Below are 16,742 nucleotides of genomic sequence, written 5' to 3' on the forward strand. Positions count from 1 at the left end.
AATTAGACAGAGGGTAAAATAAGCATAGATTTCTTACCCCTCCCTCTTTTTTTTTTTTTTTTTTTTTTTTTTTTTTTTTAATAAAAGTCCTATGAGATTGGGGTCCAAATGAAACTTAGGAGGAGGGGATACCTGATTTGAAAATAGCTTTGAATTTTTATTCCCAGACACGTCAAGCATTTATTAATTTACTGAGCAGCCCAACAGTTGGAATGCACACATCTTGATTTTGTTGGACTTAGTGTGGCTGCTTGTAACTTCTCCAAAGAAAGCACAGATGAAAGAGGACTTTACTAGAAATATATCTTATGCTGCCTGACAGCATCTGCAGCAATGTTTAGGAGATCTCAGTTGTCTCATTATCAGAATTTGGCATACAAAATGGCAGATCTTATGTTCTTTGTCAGTCTAGTTCTGTGTGTGTCACTTTGTCTTTGCAAAGCAACTATAGTATCTTTTAGCAGAATATTATTTTGCATATGATACTTGTAAACCATTTGTTATGGACTGTGTTTAGTTTCTAAAACTATATGACATCCTTTTTATTCTATCTTTCCTAGTCATTTAGAGTCACTTGGAGTGTTCTAAATTTTTTTTCCCCTTATAAAACCCGGCTTTTTGAATTTAAAAGCCTTTTGTTTTTCTTCAGAGAGTTCACAAGAAACAGATATAGCTCAAAGCTCTGTCTAATGTGTAGTCTTGCCAAATAGTCAAATGCTGTAATGAGGATGCTGTAGAAAAGCCGTGAGGGAAGTAAGGAGGCTGTCTTCAGAGCAGGGTTAAGCTACTCTGGAATAGATACAGCCTAGAACCCATATTTGTTTGATTAATGAAGCCAAACAGTGAAAGTATACTGTTCATTTAGGGCATAGTCTGTGATCTTGTAGAAAAAATACATTGTCATTAGCTATCCTATTCCAGTGAACACTTACAGGGCAGCTTAAATAGACATGGTTGGGCAATATACATAATGATGTTTTTCAATGACAAGATAGCATTTGAAAAGATCTGAGAAGATGGTGTTATGATCTTGATATAATATCTCACGTCAGCAGACTTTTAAATCTATTTGTATAGTTAATGACATATTATAGACATTTATGTATTATAGATACGTACGTATATATATTAGTTATTGCAACAGAACTTTGACGGACAGATGTGAGATAGTATCTACTGCACAGAACGGAGAAAAATCAAATGGAATGAATCCTACATTAACATAGCATAAGAAAAAAGGATGCCACCCAGAGGTAAGCAGCAGGGTAGAACACTTCTGATATCTTAGTTCTAAAGTAGAAGGATCTAATTAATCACAACTTAAAGTCTTAAAGCACTGTTACTGTTGCCTTCTGAAGTACTTCATTATTTGTTGAATATTTCTTTGTAGGCACTGTCCTCTACGTTCATAGTGATTAATAAGAAAATTGGCACATGTATGCTCAGGCTAAAGTCTCTGGTGATCTTTACATAAATATACTGGATTCAGAAATTTTGATAAATAAATAAATAAGTTTTTAATCATAAGATTAATCAAAAATCCTGAATTCATTAGCCAAGACAAGCTAGGTATTTTGACCATCTGGCTTCATGTAATATATTTTCTCAGAAAACTGTTTCAGTTGTCAGAAAAGGAGAGTGGTTCAGACACTGTGACACTAATAGTCAAGAAGATGCACATATTTTTGTCCACAAACCAAGCCATATATTTAACATGTTTTCTGAAGGGCCTAAATGCAAAAGATAAAGAGGGCATCAGTGTGTTGTATTTTTTATACTGTTATCTCATGAAGAAAGGACTGTATTGTCAAGAATTAGTATATATTTTTTTTTCCCTGCCTCAGGAATTTTTTTCAGATTTTTTGAAGACTTTTGCAGGGAACTTACTTACCCATCTTGTATATAATAGCCAAGAATGGAAATCTGAATTCTCTAGATACCTTTGAAAACCTCAACAATTATGCTTTCAAAAATGCCAAGTTAAATTCGGTGAATGCAAACCTGAGGATTATCATGTATTCATCATCTTTCTGCCAAAACTGAAAGTTAAATGCAGCAAGTCTGAAAGTTAAATGCAGTTCTTATTCTAATAAAGTTTTGCAAATGCTACAAGATGAGGCAGGGGTCCGGTGCACATTTCTAATTAATACTAATAGAACTGCTAGAACAGTGCATGTTTGACAATCATTGACAATTTTTGAATGACTGTCATTTAAAAGCCCAAAACATACATAGTTTTCACACTATGTAATCAAATGCCATCTTTTTTGCTGACTTCTTACTACTAGTGTGTTTTATCATTAGGTGTAAACACAGTTGTGCATGTGTAACTGATCTGAGATTAGATCTGAAATGAAATTATGAATGCTGTCAGCATCTATGAGGCTAACCATGCATAAATGGAAATTCTGGTTTGCCAGGTTGGTAGCTGTTTCTGTACTCCATTTTCCTATCACGGAAGATGCATTTCCATTGACATACTAAGATGAGGAAGTGGGATGGTTTTTCTCAGAGGTCGGGTTTCTTTCTCCTGCTTCTAAGTTATGTGATGCCTGAATGAACATTCATCTCAAGTTGATGATAATGCTGATTTTCCTCAATGTACAGAGAGAGGGAGTGATGAGAGAGAAGAGTGGTGGATGTGAATGAGGGAAGGACTTGAAAAGAGTTCAGCTGTGAACCTTGTGTAACACTTACAGCCAACATATTCCTCCTGGTATACTGAAACTGCAATAATCATGATTAAGTAGTGATTCTTCTATAAACAAAGGTCAGGGTTCAAGGTCTGAAGCGAAGACTTGGCTACTTTTCATCCTGAAACCTGTTCTTTTTCTCTCACTGTTTCTTTTAGAAACTTCTCTTAGACTGTTTCTGAAAGATGGAAATAATAATTGTAATATATTTTTGTCTCTAAGACCCAGCAAAGCACCACTAATGGAGGAAGAATAAAATTTTAGTAATACCAGTTACATTACAAAATTTCTTGTAAATAAATATTTCTCCGGTGTCAACTTCTACAATTATTTGAGCCAATTCTGTAAACATTATTTGTATTGTTCAGAATAAATAGAATGTAATTGTTCAAAATGCTTTAAAAATTTAATTTATTTTTAGTTCTTGATGTACCAATTGGCATAATAAATCTTCTCCTTGATGCCTTGTAGAGTCTGTTGCAAACAGAAGATTATTCTCAGTTCGTATTATTCACAAAGCTTGGCTTGGAAAGCAACATTGTGAATTCATCTAAATAAAAACTGAACTTTGGAGTTACTCCTGGACTACCTAAAGACTTGTTTTTTTGGTTGGATTTAAGTTAATTAAAACAGTTGAATTTCACTAGCCTTTGGTTTTTACCTGATTTTTTTAAAGAAATATTTTATTTGAATAAATTTGAAAAGAACTGAAGAAAAGATAGTTTTAGGTTTTTATTTAAGCAGTGAGTCTGTTTTCCTCATATTCCATTGATTTCATATTTCAAATATAAGTTGATATCTGTAGAGATTTTCTTGTTTTTTAAACTCGTAAGATAAATGCACATTAAAGAGCACTGTCATTTCAGATACTCTGTACGGCATGATCCACCGTGTATTTGGGCATAGTAGGATTTTTTTGTTTCATCCAGAAGGTAAAACAGTATCTGTACCTTTATAAAAGTACAACAATGGGCATCATTTAAAATGCCTCCAAATAGATGCAAAAAAGTATATGTATGTGTGTGTGTGTATGTGTGTATATCTATATCTATATCTATATCTATATAGATATCACTTGTACTTTGAACCTGATAGGCACTATTTTGCATCTTTAGAGTTTAAATTAAATTTGAATCCCAGGTCTTCAGCCTGTGCTGAGTATCTGAATACTTAAAATTGCAGTCTTCTCTGCATCTTCATTGATCTTAATTTGTTGTTAAAGTAATAGAATCATAGAGTGGTAAGGTTGGAAGGGACCTCTGGAGATCATCTAGTCCGGCCCTCAGCATAGCCCCATATGGGATTGAATCCATGACCTTGGCGTTAGCAGCACCACACTCTAACCAACTGAGCTAAACCTGATCACAGTATACAGGGAAATTACCTTTTCAAATGAACACGAAGTGAAAGAGAATTAAAAAAAAAAGTTAAGTACCTTTTTTTTTTCCCCCCCATTGTGTAAATGGAGGAAAAAGCATATAAAACAAGATGTGAGTACAGAGACTATAAGAATTTTCTTACCAATATAAAGCAGTAGTCTGTCTTTTTTTTTTAATTTCAGTGTGATCGCTGTTTGCCATTGTATAACGACAAGCCTTTTCGTCCAGGTGACCAAGTTCATGCCTATAATTGCAAACCCTGTCAGTGTTACAGCCATGCAGTAAGCTGCCACTATGACTTAACGATAGACCCTTTTCCTCAGGAATACTACAGAGGCGGTGGGGGAGTATGTGATAACTGTCAACACAACACAGCAGGTAAGTCGCAAAAGAGAACGTTTGTTCTGCAGTCACTTTTTTGTTGAGTCTTCTATCAGCTGAAATTACTATTGTTTAATGGCTGACATCTCAGAATATTTTTATGTATATGTATTTTTGAAGTGTCCAGGTAGTGCACTGGTTAGAATTGTGTCAATATTTAAGCTGCAGGAAAATACCGCTAAATTCGGTCTTGTCCTTCCATGCAGAAGACATTTCAATAGACAATTATAGTGTATAGTTTTAAAGCTGTTTCCATTATATGTGCTAGGACATTTTAATCTAGAATATCAAGTCCTTCTAATCAATGCAGTTTAATAGATAACATATAAAAAGTATTGTCAATTTTTGCTGTAATATCAAGTTTTGCGTATTGAGTAAATGTTCGTATGCAATGGAAGTAGTGTATTTGAATGCCTTCTTACACTTCTCTTCTATTTCCGTTTCTTGGCTTTGTCTAGCTAAGGGAAGAAAGGAAAGTTTCAGGTTCAACAGTAATTTTTCCAAAAAAATGTATAGGCATTCACATGGCACAGCTTTTATAAAAGTGTGGTATTATATAACAGATGGAAGTTTAATGGAGTAAAACATAGTTTGTAACAGGTTCATTGTTTCATATGCTCTGGATCACTAAATTGGCAGGTAGAGATGAAAGGTGCATTAAAATGGACGTCCTGAAAATTATAGAATTCTCTCAAAGGAATAGAGTCTTTAATTTTGAATTATACAGCTAATTTTAATGAATTGGAAGCCATAATGCATAACCTTTCCTTCATGCAGGAAGAAACTGTGAGCTGTGCAAAGATTTCCATTACAGACAAGCAGGTGCAGATCTTTCAGCCATTGATGTTTGCAAACCCTGTGACTGTTACGCAACAGGCACCAAAAATAAGAGCCTCCTGTGTGATAATGTAAGTAGCCTTAACATAGAATAATAGCAAAGTATTTTAATTAGCTGAGTTTGTAGCAGCAAGATTATGCAAAATGTATTTAGATGGTAAGTACTTTATAAAAATCGCTTAAGTTCAAAATGGTTCTTGACTTTGCATTAGAGACTGAAAGACAGCAAAACACAAAAAATTTGAGATGTGCTGTTGTAGAATTCATCTGGATCAAAAAAGAAAAGATGCCATATGAATTTTCAGAAGTGAATTAGTGATTTGGGGAGACAAAGTACAAATGTTCTCAATCCAGTTTTTGAGTGTTTTACAAGATCTTGCTGCTGTCTTAAAATTACTAACAGATTTTGAAAATTTAGGCAATAAGGTGAGCCTGAAATTGAACTAAAATAAAGCTAATTTTCCCTGTAATGCATACAAAGATCCATGTACCATATAATTCATAAAGTCCATTTAAACAAAAAAAGTGAAGATAGCTGAAAAGAGGAAAAAAACATCAGATACGCTTTTTAAGTCTATGGACCTCATTGACAAGCAAGACATACAGTCTGCTCATAAGTGTAACTAGCTTTCCAAACACCTACTGGAGCGTCTGCTAAAATAATGTTCAGTAACAATGTAAGAATGATAAATCATTGTACTGAATCTAGATACATTTTATAAAATTCTGTGTTTGTGGACTTTTTTTCTGTACATGCCTATGGAGAATAGTTAGCAGGAAATCTCAGATGTCTGAAATCTTGAAAGTACATCACAAATGCATTACAGTCATTTTCTAATCACATACTGTTCTTGGTGAAAATCCAAGTAGTGTTAGGAATTGCCTCTTTGTTTGAAATGTATTTTTAAAATGTTTTAAAAGGATTTGAGTTAGACTATTTTTTAAGCTTATTGCTACATTCCCTGTTTCATCTTTTCTCCAAACTTCTTTTCATAAAATAATTCATCTCTAGCATTTGTTCTGTGGTGTATCTTGTTATTAATTGCATTTTATTTAATAGTAAGCTTGTGTGGACCTGTTTTATTCTCATCCTTGGTACTCCAGTGGTACAAATGCATGCCCAGTTTGACTCCGTGTGTCTTCACAGAACTCATGGGAATGGGTGCATATGCTGAGTGGTATGCAAATTTAGCACACTGTTTTTAAAAATAATCCCCTGTGGCCACAAATAAAATGAATTTAGTGGTTTTTTTTTTTTTTTTTTTTGTCGTTTGAAGATCACGTTTTTTGGCAACATTACAGAAATGAAAAAGCCTTGAAAACCCCAGATGTCATGTTAGGGCTATTTTTGTAAGGTGTAGGGAAAATGAAAACAAATGCTGATCTGCATGTTCGTGGTTTCTGATTAACCTAAAACAACTGTAGCTGGCATTAATAATTAAAGTAGGAGTAGTTTTACGAACTTACAGAAATTACTAATTTAACAGTAAAATGTACCAAAAAGTTAATGATGAAGATCAAGTATGTGAGTACGATTTGGGAGATAAAATGGGAGAAATGGAGGAAACTGCTCAATAAAGCATCAATTGACTGCTGCAGTAGAAGCAGTGCAGAGAGAAATGATTAAGAGGCATTAAAGAATAGATTAATATGGCTGAAGACTAAAGGCTGAAATGAATTACATGAAATAGGAAGGCATCATTGAAGGAAGTGTTTCCAGATTTGACCTGTGGAAGATGGAATCATAAGAAATAAGGACCCTACTCATGAAAATTAATTGTCACGTCACAATGATAATTTTCAAGGAAATATGCCAAAAATGGTACAGAACACACTTTTACTGCATATTTTACCATTTTCTGCAGTTCATCAAGATTTTTTCTTTCTGTGAAATGCCAGTTGTTGCCACTAAGTTCCAAGAGATACTGAGTTACAAAATTAATCCATTGAATCACAAATTAATCTGTTGAATCATACAGACTATTTACCCATCAAATGTAGCAATCTTAATGTAGATAATTTACAGAATGGGTAGAAGAGCTTACTGTAACACTGCTAGTACCATCTCTTTTCTTTTAACTGATGATGAAAACTTCATGCATATTCTGTTCACCTGTTTCTCTCTGCGCTTGCTAGGAAATACATGCAGATGTTTAGTGTTTCTCAATTTCATAGGTTCTCAATTCTCATGCATCACTGGGTCACTTATGTGTAATTTTGCTTGCAGACTACTGATTTAAAAACGGTGTTACAGCCTGGTGACTGGGGTTTTAGAAGAGGGGTGTAGTAGCACACCCAAGAGCAGTTCATTAGGCATTTCTTTTGTAGTGAGAAATCTTCCATTGAAACTGGTGGGTACAAGATAGATAATTGCTACAGTTTGCTTAAAGGGTCTGTATCTTTTTTTTTTCTTCTCTCTCTCTCTCTCTCTCTCTCTCTCTCTCTCTCTTTTTTTTTTTTTTTTTAACTTCTGTGCTGGTCATTGACCTACAATGAGTACAGAGAAGGCACATGTTGGTTACATCCTCTTTGTGAACTTTTGGCACGAGATAATTCAAACAATCACAAAGTCCAGATGAATTAATTAGGGTACCAAAGCTTTGAAAGTGAAAAAAGAATTGTGAGCTTTCTTCCATTCTCCCCAGTCATTCACACGATAGAAAATGCTCCCAGAGTACTGCTAATGTGATCATTTATGTTCTGTATGGAGAGCTGGAGATTAATTTATTCTGACCCTCACACCACAATCCTTGACTCATTTTCCTGCACTTCCTTTTACCTAGACTGATCTACAAGTGCTTATATATTCAGTCAAGCACAGCAGTTTGTAGTCCTTTCATGATTCTGTTATAATATGCCATATATAATGACATGAAGAAAGCACTCTTTTCCAGGGCTTTTGTTTCTAGGCAGAGCTGAAAGTGCTGCCATTGCTTTTTTACCTGTTGTTTGGAAATCTCCATTCTAGTCTCACTGAGTTCAGGTATCTTTCCTCTCCTATCTTTTTCTGTGTGTATTTTTTAAATTACTCATAACTTGCAAATAAGTATGTACCCTATACCTATTGGTACAAAGAAGCTGTACTATACTGCAGAGGATATTAGCTGGAGTTGCAAAGGTTTAATTGCCTTCTGCCAGCATAGTAGTTGTCCTGACTCATGTTACACAAAAATCCTTTTTAAGACATCAAAGTGAACAAAATATTTTCTCTGAGGAGTCAAGCAAAAACATGTCATGCTACCACAATAAGCATTTGATCAAGCTTCAGAGTTTGCCTTTCTGTATGCCCCTTAAGTATTGCTCATTTGAACTTTCTATTTTTTTTTCCCTCAGAATTTTGATGTTTTTATAATATAATGGAAAACCTAACTTACAATTGGCCAATATTAAAAACACAGATTATATCTAGGTATCTGTATATGTATCTTAAAACAAGTAGCATTTTTATTTCTCAAAAAAATATTGGGGGTATCTGAACAAGTTGAAAAATTCTTTGATCCAAAATTAAAATGAGCATTTCTCTGTTCTCATATTTCCACCTACATATTTTTCAACCTATTTGTTGTGATTGGTAATAAATAAATAACTGAAATCTGTGATAAAAGGGAAAGAATGCCTGCTAAAGCAACAAATTAAGGGCATTTCAGTCAACAGATACAAGGAATAGAATAAGGAGTACAAATGCCTCTGACCAACAATATTTTAAGTACTTAGAAGATAAATTTCTGAGGCCATAAAATGTATGTTTTGAATCTTTACTATGTGAATACTTTGGCTAAATAGTTTATTATTGAGGGTACAACTCAATACAATAACATTAAATGGAATGAATTCCATGGAATTCTATCTGGATATTTATATCTCTTCTTAAGCTCTTATTTCAGTAACTGGACATTGGGAAGGTTCTTGAACAGACTCCTCAGAATCCTCCTGATTTTGTGATTCTAGATGTGAAAGATTGGACTAAAATGTCCCCCAATTAAAGAATAATGAATACAGTCTGAAAAATTAAACTGCTGAACTGCTAGGTGTGTCTAACATTCAGAAGTCTGAAGCGGTCTTCCTTCTGATTAAGGACAATGATACTGTACCTGAGATTTATGCAGGAGAAAATTGCTTGAAAACTTTCTATAACCATTTACATTCAAGAATATGGGACTAATATGTATTTTACACCTAAATTGTAAATAACGCAAGGGATATATGCTAACTCAGCATTAGTGTCTTTTGTTTCTGAGGTCCCAAGATACACTACCATTTGGTAATAATGCTGTGCTAGATTCATTTTCATGAAGGACAATCTAGACAGATTTTTTTTTTTAATAAGTGCTTTAGTACTAAGATGGTTGTGTTAATGCAGGAGTTATATCTATCTACTTACTGCTTGGGTCAGAAATAGGCTTTTGAGAGTGCAAGTGTGCCTTCATTTTTTTTTCTTAGCTAGAATTCCAGTTCTTTAAATCAATTTTCTGAATTTCCTTATTACTTTTATTGCTTTTTCCTGTACTTTCTCTAATTTCTGTCTCTTGCTATTCAAAACCAGGCAGTATTTGAGCTGAAGCCTTACCTTTCCTTCTAATGTCTTGCATATGAGATTTCATTTTAATACATCCCAGAATGACATTTACCTTTTCTGGAGTGGTATTATATTGTTTATTCATATTTAACTTGCAGCAGTCCAATATCATTTCCAGCTTATTTTCTGCATTATTGTTTCCGCATAATTTTTCTTTTTTTCACATTTGATCTCTCCTTGATATCTGTTGGATTTTGAACTTCTATATTTATGTCATCTTTACTGACTTCAGAATATTTGTGAAGAATGTAAAAATGATTTTGAGAATCTACCCCCTGACGGCAGTGGCAGCCCAGCAGGACCCTCCCCAAGCAGGGCGCAGTCCTGCAGCACCTCAACGGGGCAGGCAGAGCTGTGTACCAGGGTCCGCCAACAGCCCCAGGCAGAGCAAAGTAATAAAGCAGCTCCAGGGTCCATCCGGGGAGCCCAGTCTGGAGCAGCTGGAGACATGACCACAACGTGAGTCCGAGGAGCCTGTCAAGGAGCCTTTGTAGGAGATTGATGGTTATATTTACCATTTTCTAGTCCTCTTTTACTGAGATTGATTTAAGCAAATAATAACTCAGTAATTTCATATTTGAATTCATCTAGAACTCTTGGCTGCATCATATCTTTTTTCATGTGTAGTCACTTTTCAATACATCAGATTTTGCTGAAATCTTTTCCTTTTGATATTTCAATCTGAATCAAGTCTTGAAAATTGTTCCTGATATAGAGTGGTAACTCCCTAAGCTCTTTCATAGTGAACGGTTGCAGAATACTTCCTTTGTTTTCTCAGTGGTGGCTCTATTTTCCTTGAATGCTTCATAGAATCATAGAAATATTAGCTGGTCATCTGCTGTACCTTCAGCTCAAAGCAGGACTGTTGTCAATACTGGATCAACTCAGTCATGGTTTTGCTTACCTGAGTCTTGAATATTTCTGTGGATGGAGATTCCACATTCTCTCTGGGCAACCTGTTCTGATGCTCCATTTCCCTCTTAGTGAAAAAAAAATCTGATATCTAGTCTAAATCTGCTTGTTGTACAACTTAATTATTTACTAACACTGCTGATTCTTTGGTAGGCTGCTTCTCTTTCTAGCATTTGAAAACTCTTTTTTCCCATTGTGCCTTAAGCAGGTTTATCTTTAAAATCTGGTTTTTTGAATGCCTTGTTATGATTTTAAGATCTGTTAGTGGTTATCTTCTTGTTTAATTTCCTTACTCTGGCCTGAATTCTACTCTTTGGAAGTCTTATTTTTGTATCTAATGCTTTTCTCCTTAAGATAGCATTGGAATGCGCTATGTGTTTATACAGAGCTCTAGGGGGAGATATCTTTATATAAAATTTTCTACATGCAAAATTTTATGCTCTTTCTTAGCACTTCCATTTTTTTGACAAGTTTCTGCCTTTCTGTGTAATCTTTCTTTTAAAAAAATAAAGGCTACGGTGGGATACTGTGTAATTTCAGTACACTGTACTCACAGACACAGACTGATTCCCTTGTAGTTATGTATTAAAATAGGCATTGTTCTTCATTTAGGATTAGGCAAAGAGTTACTTCTTGCCTGTGAGTTCTCTAATCCTTGTTGCTGTTTTTGCTGTTGTGCTCTCTCTCAACAGCAAGTGCAAAAAGGTAAGAGTTGTCTTGCCTTTTGTTTACAATGAAGGACATTGTAAACAGATCTTTTTTGTTTTTATTTTAAATATTTATTTTAAAATATTATTTTCTTGCCTTTTTAATGTTTTCCTCTTTCTGCAAAATATCAATGGCACATCAGTGATAGATCTATCATGACAGCACACTGAGGAAGTTTTATTATACTGCATAATACTTCTGGGGAAGAGAGGTGGGAAAATATGCTTGTGTGGAACTCTTGACTAGCTTGTCCAAAGCATCATCGGTCTCTTCCATTGTTTCAGCTTTGCCTGGATCATAGGTTTTAAGTGAAGACCATGAAAATAAGCTGTTGTTGTTCTGCTAGCTAGTTAAAAATAAAGTATGTTGAACTACAGCTGTTGATGCTGTAGTAGATGACTCACTCTAGATTTGAATCACTGGGCTTTCATTTAAGCCCATATTTACAATTAAAAAGAAAATTTATTGACCCAAAGAAAATGACTTATAACATAAAATTTTGATTGTCTACTGGTATCTCTTCATTCCTCAGAACACTTGAGTTTGGAAAAATTAAATTTGTGGAAACTAGGCCATAGTGCAAACACTGTGAAATTTTCACTCCAACCTGTTTGTGCGTTAACCCAGCATTGACCATCATGAACACATTTTCTATCTTCCATTAAACTGTAGTGAAGAGGAGGTAACTTCTTTTAAGCTCTTGAGTCACTTAAAAAAAAAAAATATATATATATATATGTGTGTGTGTGTGTGTAATTTACGGTACCTTCCCATTTTCAAATGTGACAGACACTATCCTAACTTACCTAATTATTATACTGTATTATACTAATCTCCTGCTAACTGCTAAGAATCTAGAAAAAGCAAGCAAAACACTCATGCCTCACTGCTAATACAGCATTCAGAATACAAAGCTTAAATGGGGCATACTAAATTTCTCAAGACATGCACAAGCTTCATTTCTTTGATCAAAGGCCAGGAGGCAGAACTCAGCTGGACGATGGGGCATGACCTTCCGAGACTTTCTCCTGTCACAGTCACTGTTCTGCAGACTGCTCCATCTAACCCTGTTATTCAATATCGCTACACAGAATGGTGGATGCAGCTACAGAATTTGCAAATGTATCTCACTAGTATTGCAAATTGGAAGTGGGCAGAGTAGAGTGGAGTGGCATACGTACGTCCGTGCTTTCTGGTGTTAGAGCAGTACTTTAATTCTTCATGCTCAAAAGCCTCAGCTCAGTTACACGTCATAAAAGAGAAGATATTAGTCACCCATAAGGAACTTTAGTGCAGTTTTTTTCCCATAGGGTTTTGGGCTTTGTTTTACATTTTTATTGAAAGCAGTATGATTTTCCTAGGCTAGAAGTATATGCATAATTTGTACTTGTTGTGTACACTAACAGTGAAGACATCTGGGGACTAGAAGTTATCAAGGATGTTCTCTAACCTGTAAATGTTTTTTCAATCCCATTTCCTCTGATGATATAATAGGAATGAAAGATGTAAATGGCTGATGTGTAATTTCTACCAGTGTGTGTTTAAAAAGGCAGACCTAATGTTCATCCCAAAGTATTTGTAGGTTTTCGTTCTTAATGTAATTGAAAATGAAACAATTGAAAGAAAAAATATTCTTTTTCAGTTTCAGTCACCACTTTCTTCATGAAACATTTACTGTAGTACCATTGTTTTACATGGCCTGCTCACCTTTTCTCTGTTGTTCATAGAGAATCAAAGACCCTCTATTTGCCTTTTAGAGGTTTCTGTCCTATAGTGATTGTTTTATTCCTTGGTTATAAATCCTCAGCCTTTGCCAAACCAGATATTGTGTGTCTCTGTGCCCAACTCCCTGTCCTCATCATATTGTGTGTTGCCTAATCTCTTCCTTTCTTTTACCTATGCCTTTGCCGTTTCTGTTTCCCTGTGGCGTGTTTTTCCACCATATCAGAAAGTGATGAATACAGTGATTGTTTTGTCTGGCTTTCAGAGGTTTGAAATGTAGATAGTTTTCTGGGAGCTATTTAGTCTTCCACAAGATATGAGGCAGAAGCCCTCAAATCATGATGGCTCAGGCATGACATAGAATGACTCAAATGCTACCCATTCAGAGAACAGAGGAGGAACTTTGTATCCTGTCACTGGGGTGGAAGAGTCAGACCCTAGCTGGACCGAGGAAACAGGGGGGAGGTTTCAAACAGGAAGGAGGTTTCAAATATACTGAGCCTTTGGGTCGCATCCTTCTGTAAAGGAAGAGAGAATTTGTCATGGAGTATTTTTTCAGTGATCAACCAGGAAGTCTTTTAACTTTGCTTCGTTCTCACGTAACTAACATTTTTGCTGAAGTAAGCAAGCATGTGATTTGAACAAAAAAAAATGCAGAAAATGATTCCATTGAAAATGATACAGTATTTTATAGTTAACTGTGGATCAAAAAGTAGTGTTTGATTTAAGAGAAATTATCATTTATACAATACAATTTTGTAATTATTCTTCACAGTTTACTCTGTCCAGCTTGTAAATATTTCTGCATTGTTTACTCGATTTCTTTTTCTGCTCCTTTTGAAAAGACAAGACTTTTTCATGACTTAAATGTAGTTAAAATCCAATAGTTACTCTTTAATATTTCTCTTTTTTTGTTTTTAATTTTTTGAGAGAAGGGGAAAAAAGTGTGTTACACAAGCTTATTTTTCTGTTCCATTTAAAGTTTTCTTCTCCACATCTTATACTCCCATTCTTGTTGCTAATGAGTGTATCATCTAAAAATAGATATGTTCATCATTCTATAATATTTTGTATCTTTCTAGATTGGAGGCCAGTGTAATTGTAAGAGACATGTGTCTGGCAGACAATGCAATCAGTGCCAGGAAGGATTCTACAATCTACAACAGTCAAACCCTGATGGCTGCAGTCCTTGTAACTGTAATACCTCTGGGACAGTCAATGGAGATATTACCTGTCACCAAAATTCAGGCCAGTGCAAGTGCAAAGCAAATGTTATTGGTATGTGTAATGCAAGAGTTCGGAGCCATTTTTCTTATTATCTCTGGAAATAAAAACCACTTGATTTCTAAATGGAAAGTGTGGTAAACTTCTTTGCTGAAGGCAGATTAAAAAATGAATGAAATTAACTATTGGAAAATTATTAATTTAATAATTCTATCAAACTACAGCTTGAAGCTTAGTTTAATCAACCCTTTAGAAGTTTCTTTATGGCATAGCTGCATTAGCTTACACAGCTCCATACACAGAAATAATGTAATTTGCTTACTGCATAGATATTTCTTTTAGGAAATTAACACTTTTTCAAAATGTTTTATACTTAATGAGTTCTAAGCAAATCGTTTCCATGCTAGTTTTCTTAATAGACCAAAATAAATGGATTTTTTTCTCAAAATATTCTGTGCTACAGAGTCCTTTGTGATAAATCTGTCCATTTTTTTCTATTATATTTCTTTGAACTGTTCCTATGAAATGCAAAGTAAGTCAACATAATTCCACAGATCATGTACACTGCTAGGGTTAGTTATCAAGGGCCACATAATTTTAATTTTGTAATTCAATGCCAAGCTGATTATAATAAACTGCTACCTTCTGTGTTATTTATCATTTTTTTACAAGACGTGCTTTTTTGTTTGTTACTCCCACAGGTATTTTCCAGAAATTAGATTTGATTATAGCAATTTATTACTTCCAGCATATTTGAGGGGAGCCACAGCCACATAAGGACAAAATTTATCAAGTGCCCAAAGTACACTGTATATATAATACACTTTGAAATGTTGATGTATGGGAATATTATGCAAGGAGAATTTCCTGATAAAGTGAGCCTTGCATGGTAACTGTACATGTCTCAGACCATACATATGTCTCAAAAAAAAATCCTTTTTTGCTTTGTTATTAACACAGTTAGAAACCTACTTTTATTCAGCTAACCATAGTTTTAGGTTGTATTAACAAAAATTCAAGTGTCTGCTAATTTATAATTCACTGAACTGTGAATATTGAATCATTAGAGGTTTGCAGCATTGTGAGCCATTCTTTGTCTCTTTTCTTTTTCCGGTTGTGGTTGGGGTTTCCAAAAGGAAATACAAAATAACAACAAATACGGAAAAGAACTGTAAACAGACATAAATGTGACGTTTGTATTCTCTTTGCTGTGGAATGTCAAGTACCTATGTTTTCCATATAGTGAAAGGAGTGCTAAGAGTCAAAAATAACTTTGTGACTCTTTTTATTCATCTTAAAAACATTTTCTATGCCCAATGAAGTGGGCAATTATGTTGAATAAAATGGACATTCTCTAGATAGTGTTTTTTGCCTTCATTTTGAGTGTGGTAAGGTTTAACCCCTATGTCTGAAAATATTTTTTTTTTAACTTTAGTAGAAGTTTGATGTGCAAGAAGTGCAGAATCTAATTCTTGCATACTTAATTGTTTACATATTGCTTTAAAATATTTTGTCTCCTTAATGGAAATAATAATTCTTATTTTCACTTCCACTGAAAAATGTTATAGTCAAAAATGTAAAAATGTATGCTTCTTTCTGCAAATTTACCTGTGATATGGTGGGTCACTGTTGTTAAACAAGTGTTTGATTGTACATAGGGTAAAGACCTAATTCTTTTCAGACAGGATTCTTCCTTTTTTCTTTTTTTTTTTTTCTTTTTTTCCCCCCCAAACTAAGTGTAAATAAGCTTCTGTATATTAGTACATGTTTAAGTTAATTTGATTTACCAAATGTAATTTACCAAAACTGTGCAGTAAACTTTAACAAAGAAAGCTTTCCTCTCTGGATTTCTAAATTGGTTTTTAGAGCAATCTGTCTGTTGCCATTTTATCTATTTAAACAAACAGGAGAACAGAAAAATGCATCTGTGGACTGTGGTGTTATGAAACATGAACTGTTAGAGTTAACACAACTGTTAAATCTTACTAATGATTCTATCACCAGTAAAATACATTAGCACCAATAATTTTATTAAAGTAGGTCATTCATCTAGAATAAAAAGGTAGAAGAATGTGAATTAAATGCCAAGCGTGCTAACTCCCCTGTACTTGTTAACATTGAATGTGATGCCCTGTAGGCCTTCCTCAGTATCGTTAGGAATAGATTACCTGTCAGGAATATGTATGGCATATTCAAATAAGCACTGCGCATATTTTTAAAACTGATATGATATGAATCCATGTAGACCAATTTTAATAGTTCAAAATGAGTCATAATTCTTGTTAACAATACAGTTATTTTTAAAATTTG

At 34.4% G+C, this 16,742-nt stretch overlaps 1 protein-coding gene across 1 annotated transcript in view; it reads left to right on the forward strand.

Moving 5' to 3' along the window:
- The window catches only part of USH2A (usherin), a 397,775-nt gene that overhangs the window by 49,031 nt on the left and 332,002 nt on the right, over positions 1-16,742 (forward strand). Inside the window, exons 9-11 of the mRNA XM_062573566.1 lie at positions 4,255-4,450; positions 5,231-5,361; positions 14,291-14,486. Of these exons, the coding sequence (XP_062429550.1) occupies positions 4,255-4,450; positions 5,231-5,361; positions 14,291-14,486 (523 nt within the window). The remainder of the gene's footprint in view (positions 1-4,254; positions 4,451-5,230; positions 5,362-14,290; positions 14,487-16,742) is intronic.

This window comes from Rhea pennata, chromosome 3 (assembly GCF_028389875.1).
Source record: "Rhea pennata isolate bPtePen1 chromosome 3, bPtePen1.pri, whole genome shotgun sequence".
In the NCBI taxonomy this organism is placed as follows: Eukaryota; Metazoa; Chordata; class Aves; order Rheiformes; family Rheidae; genus Rhea; species Rhea pennata.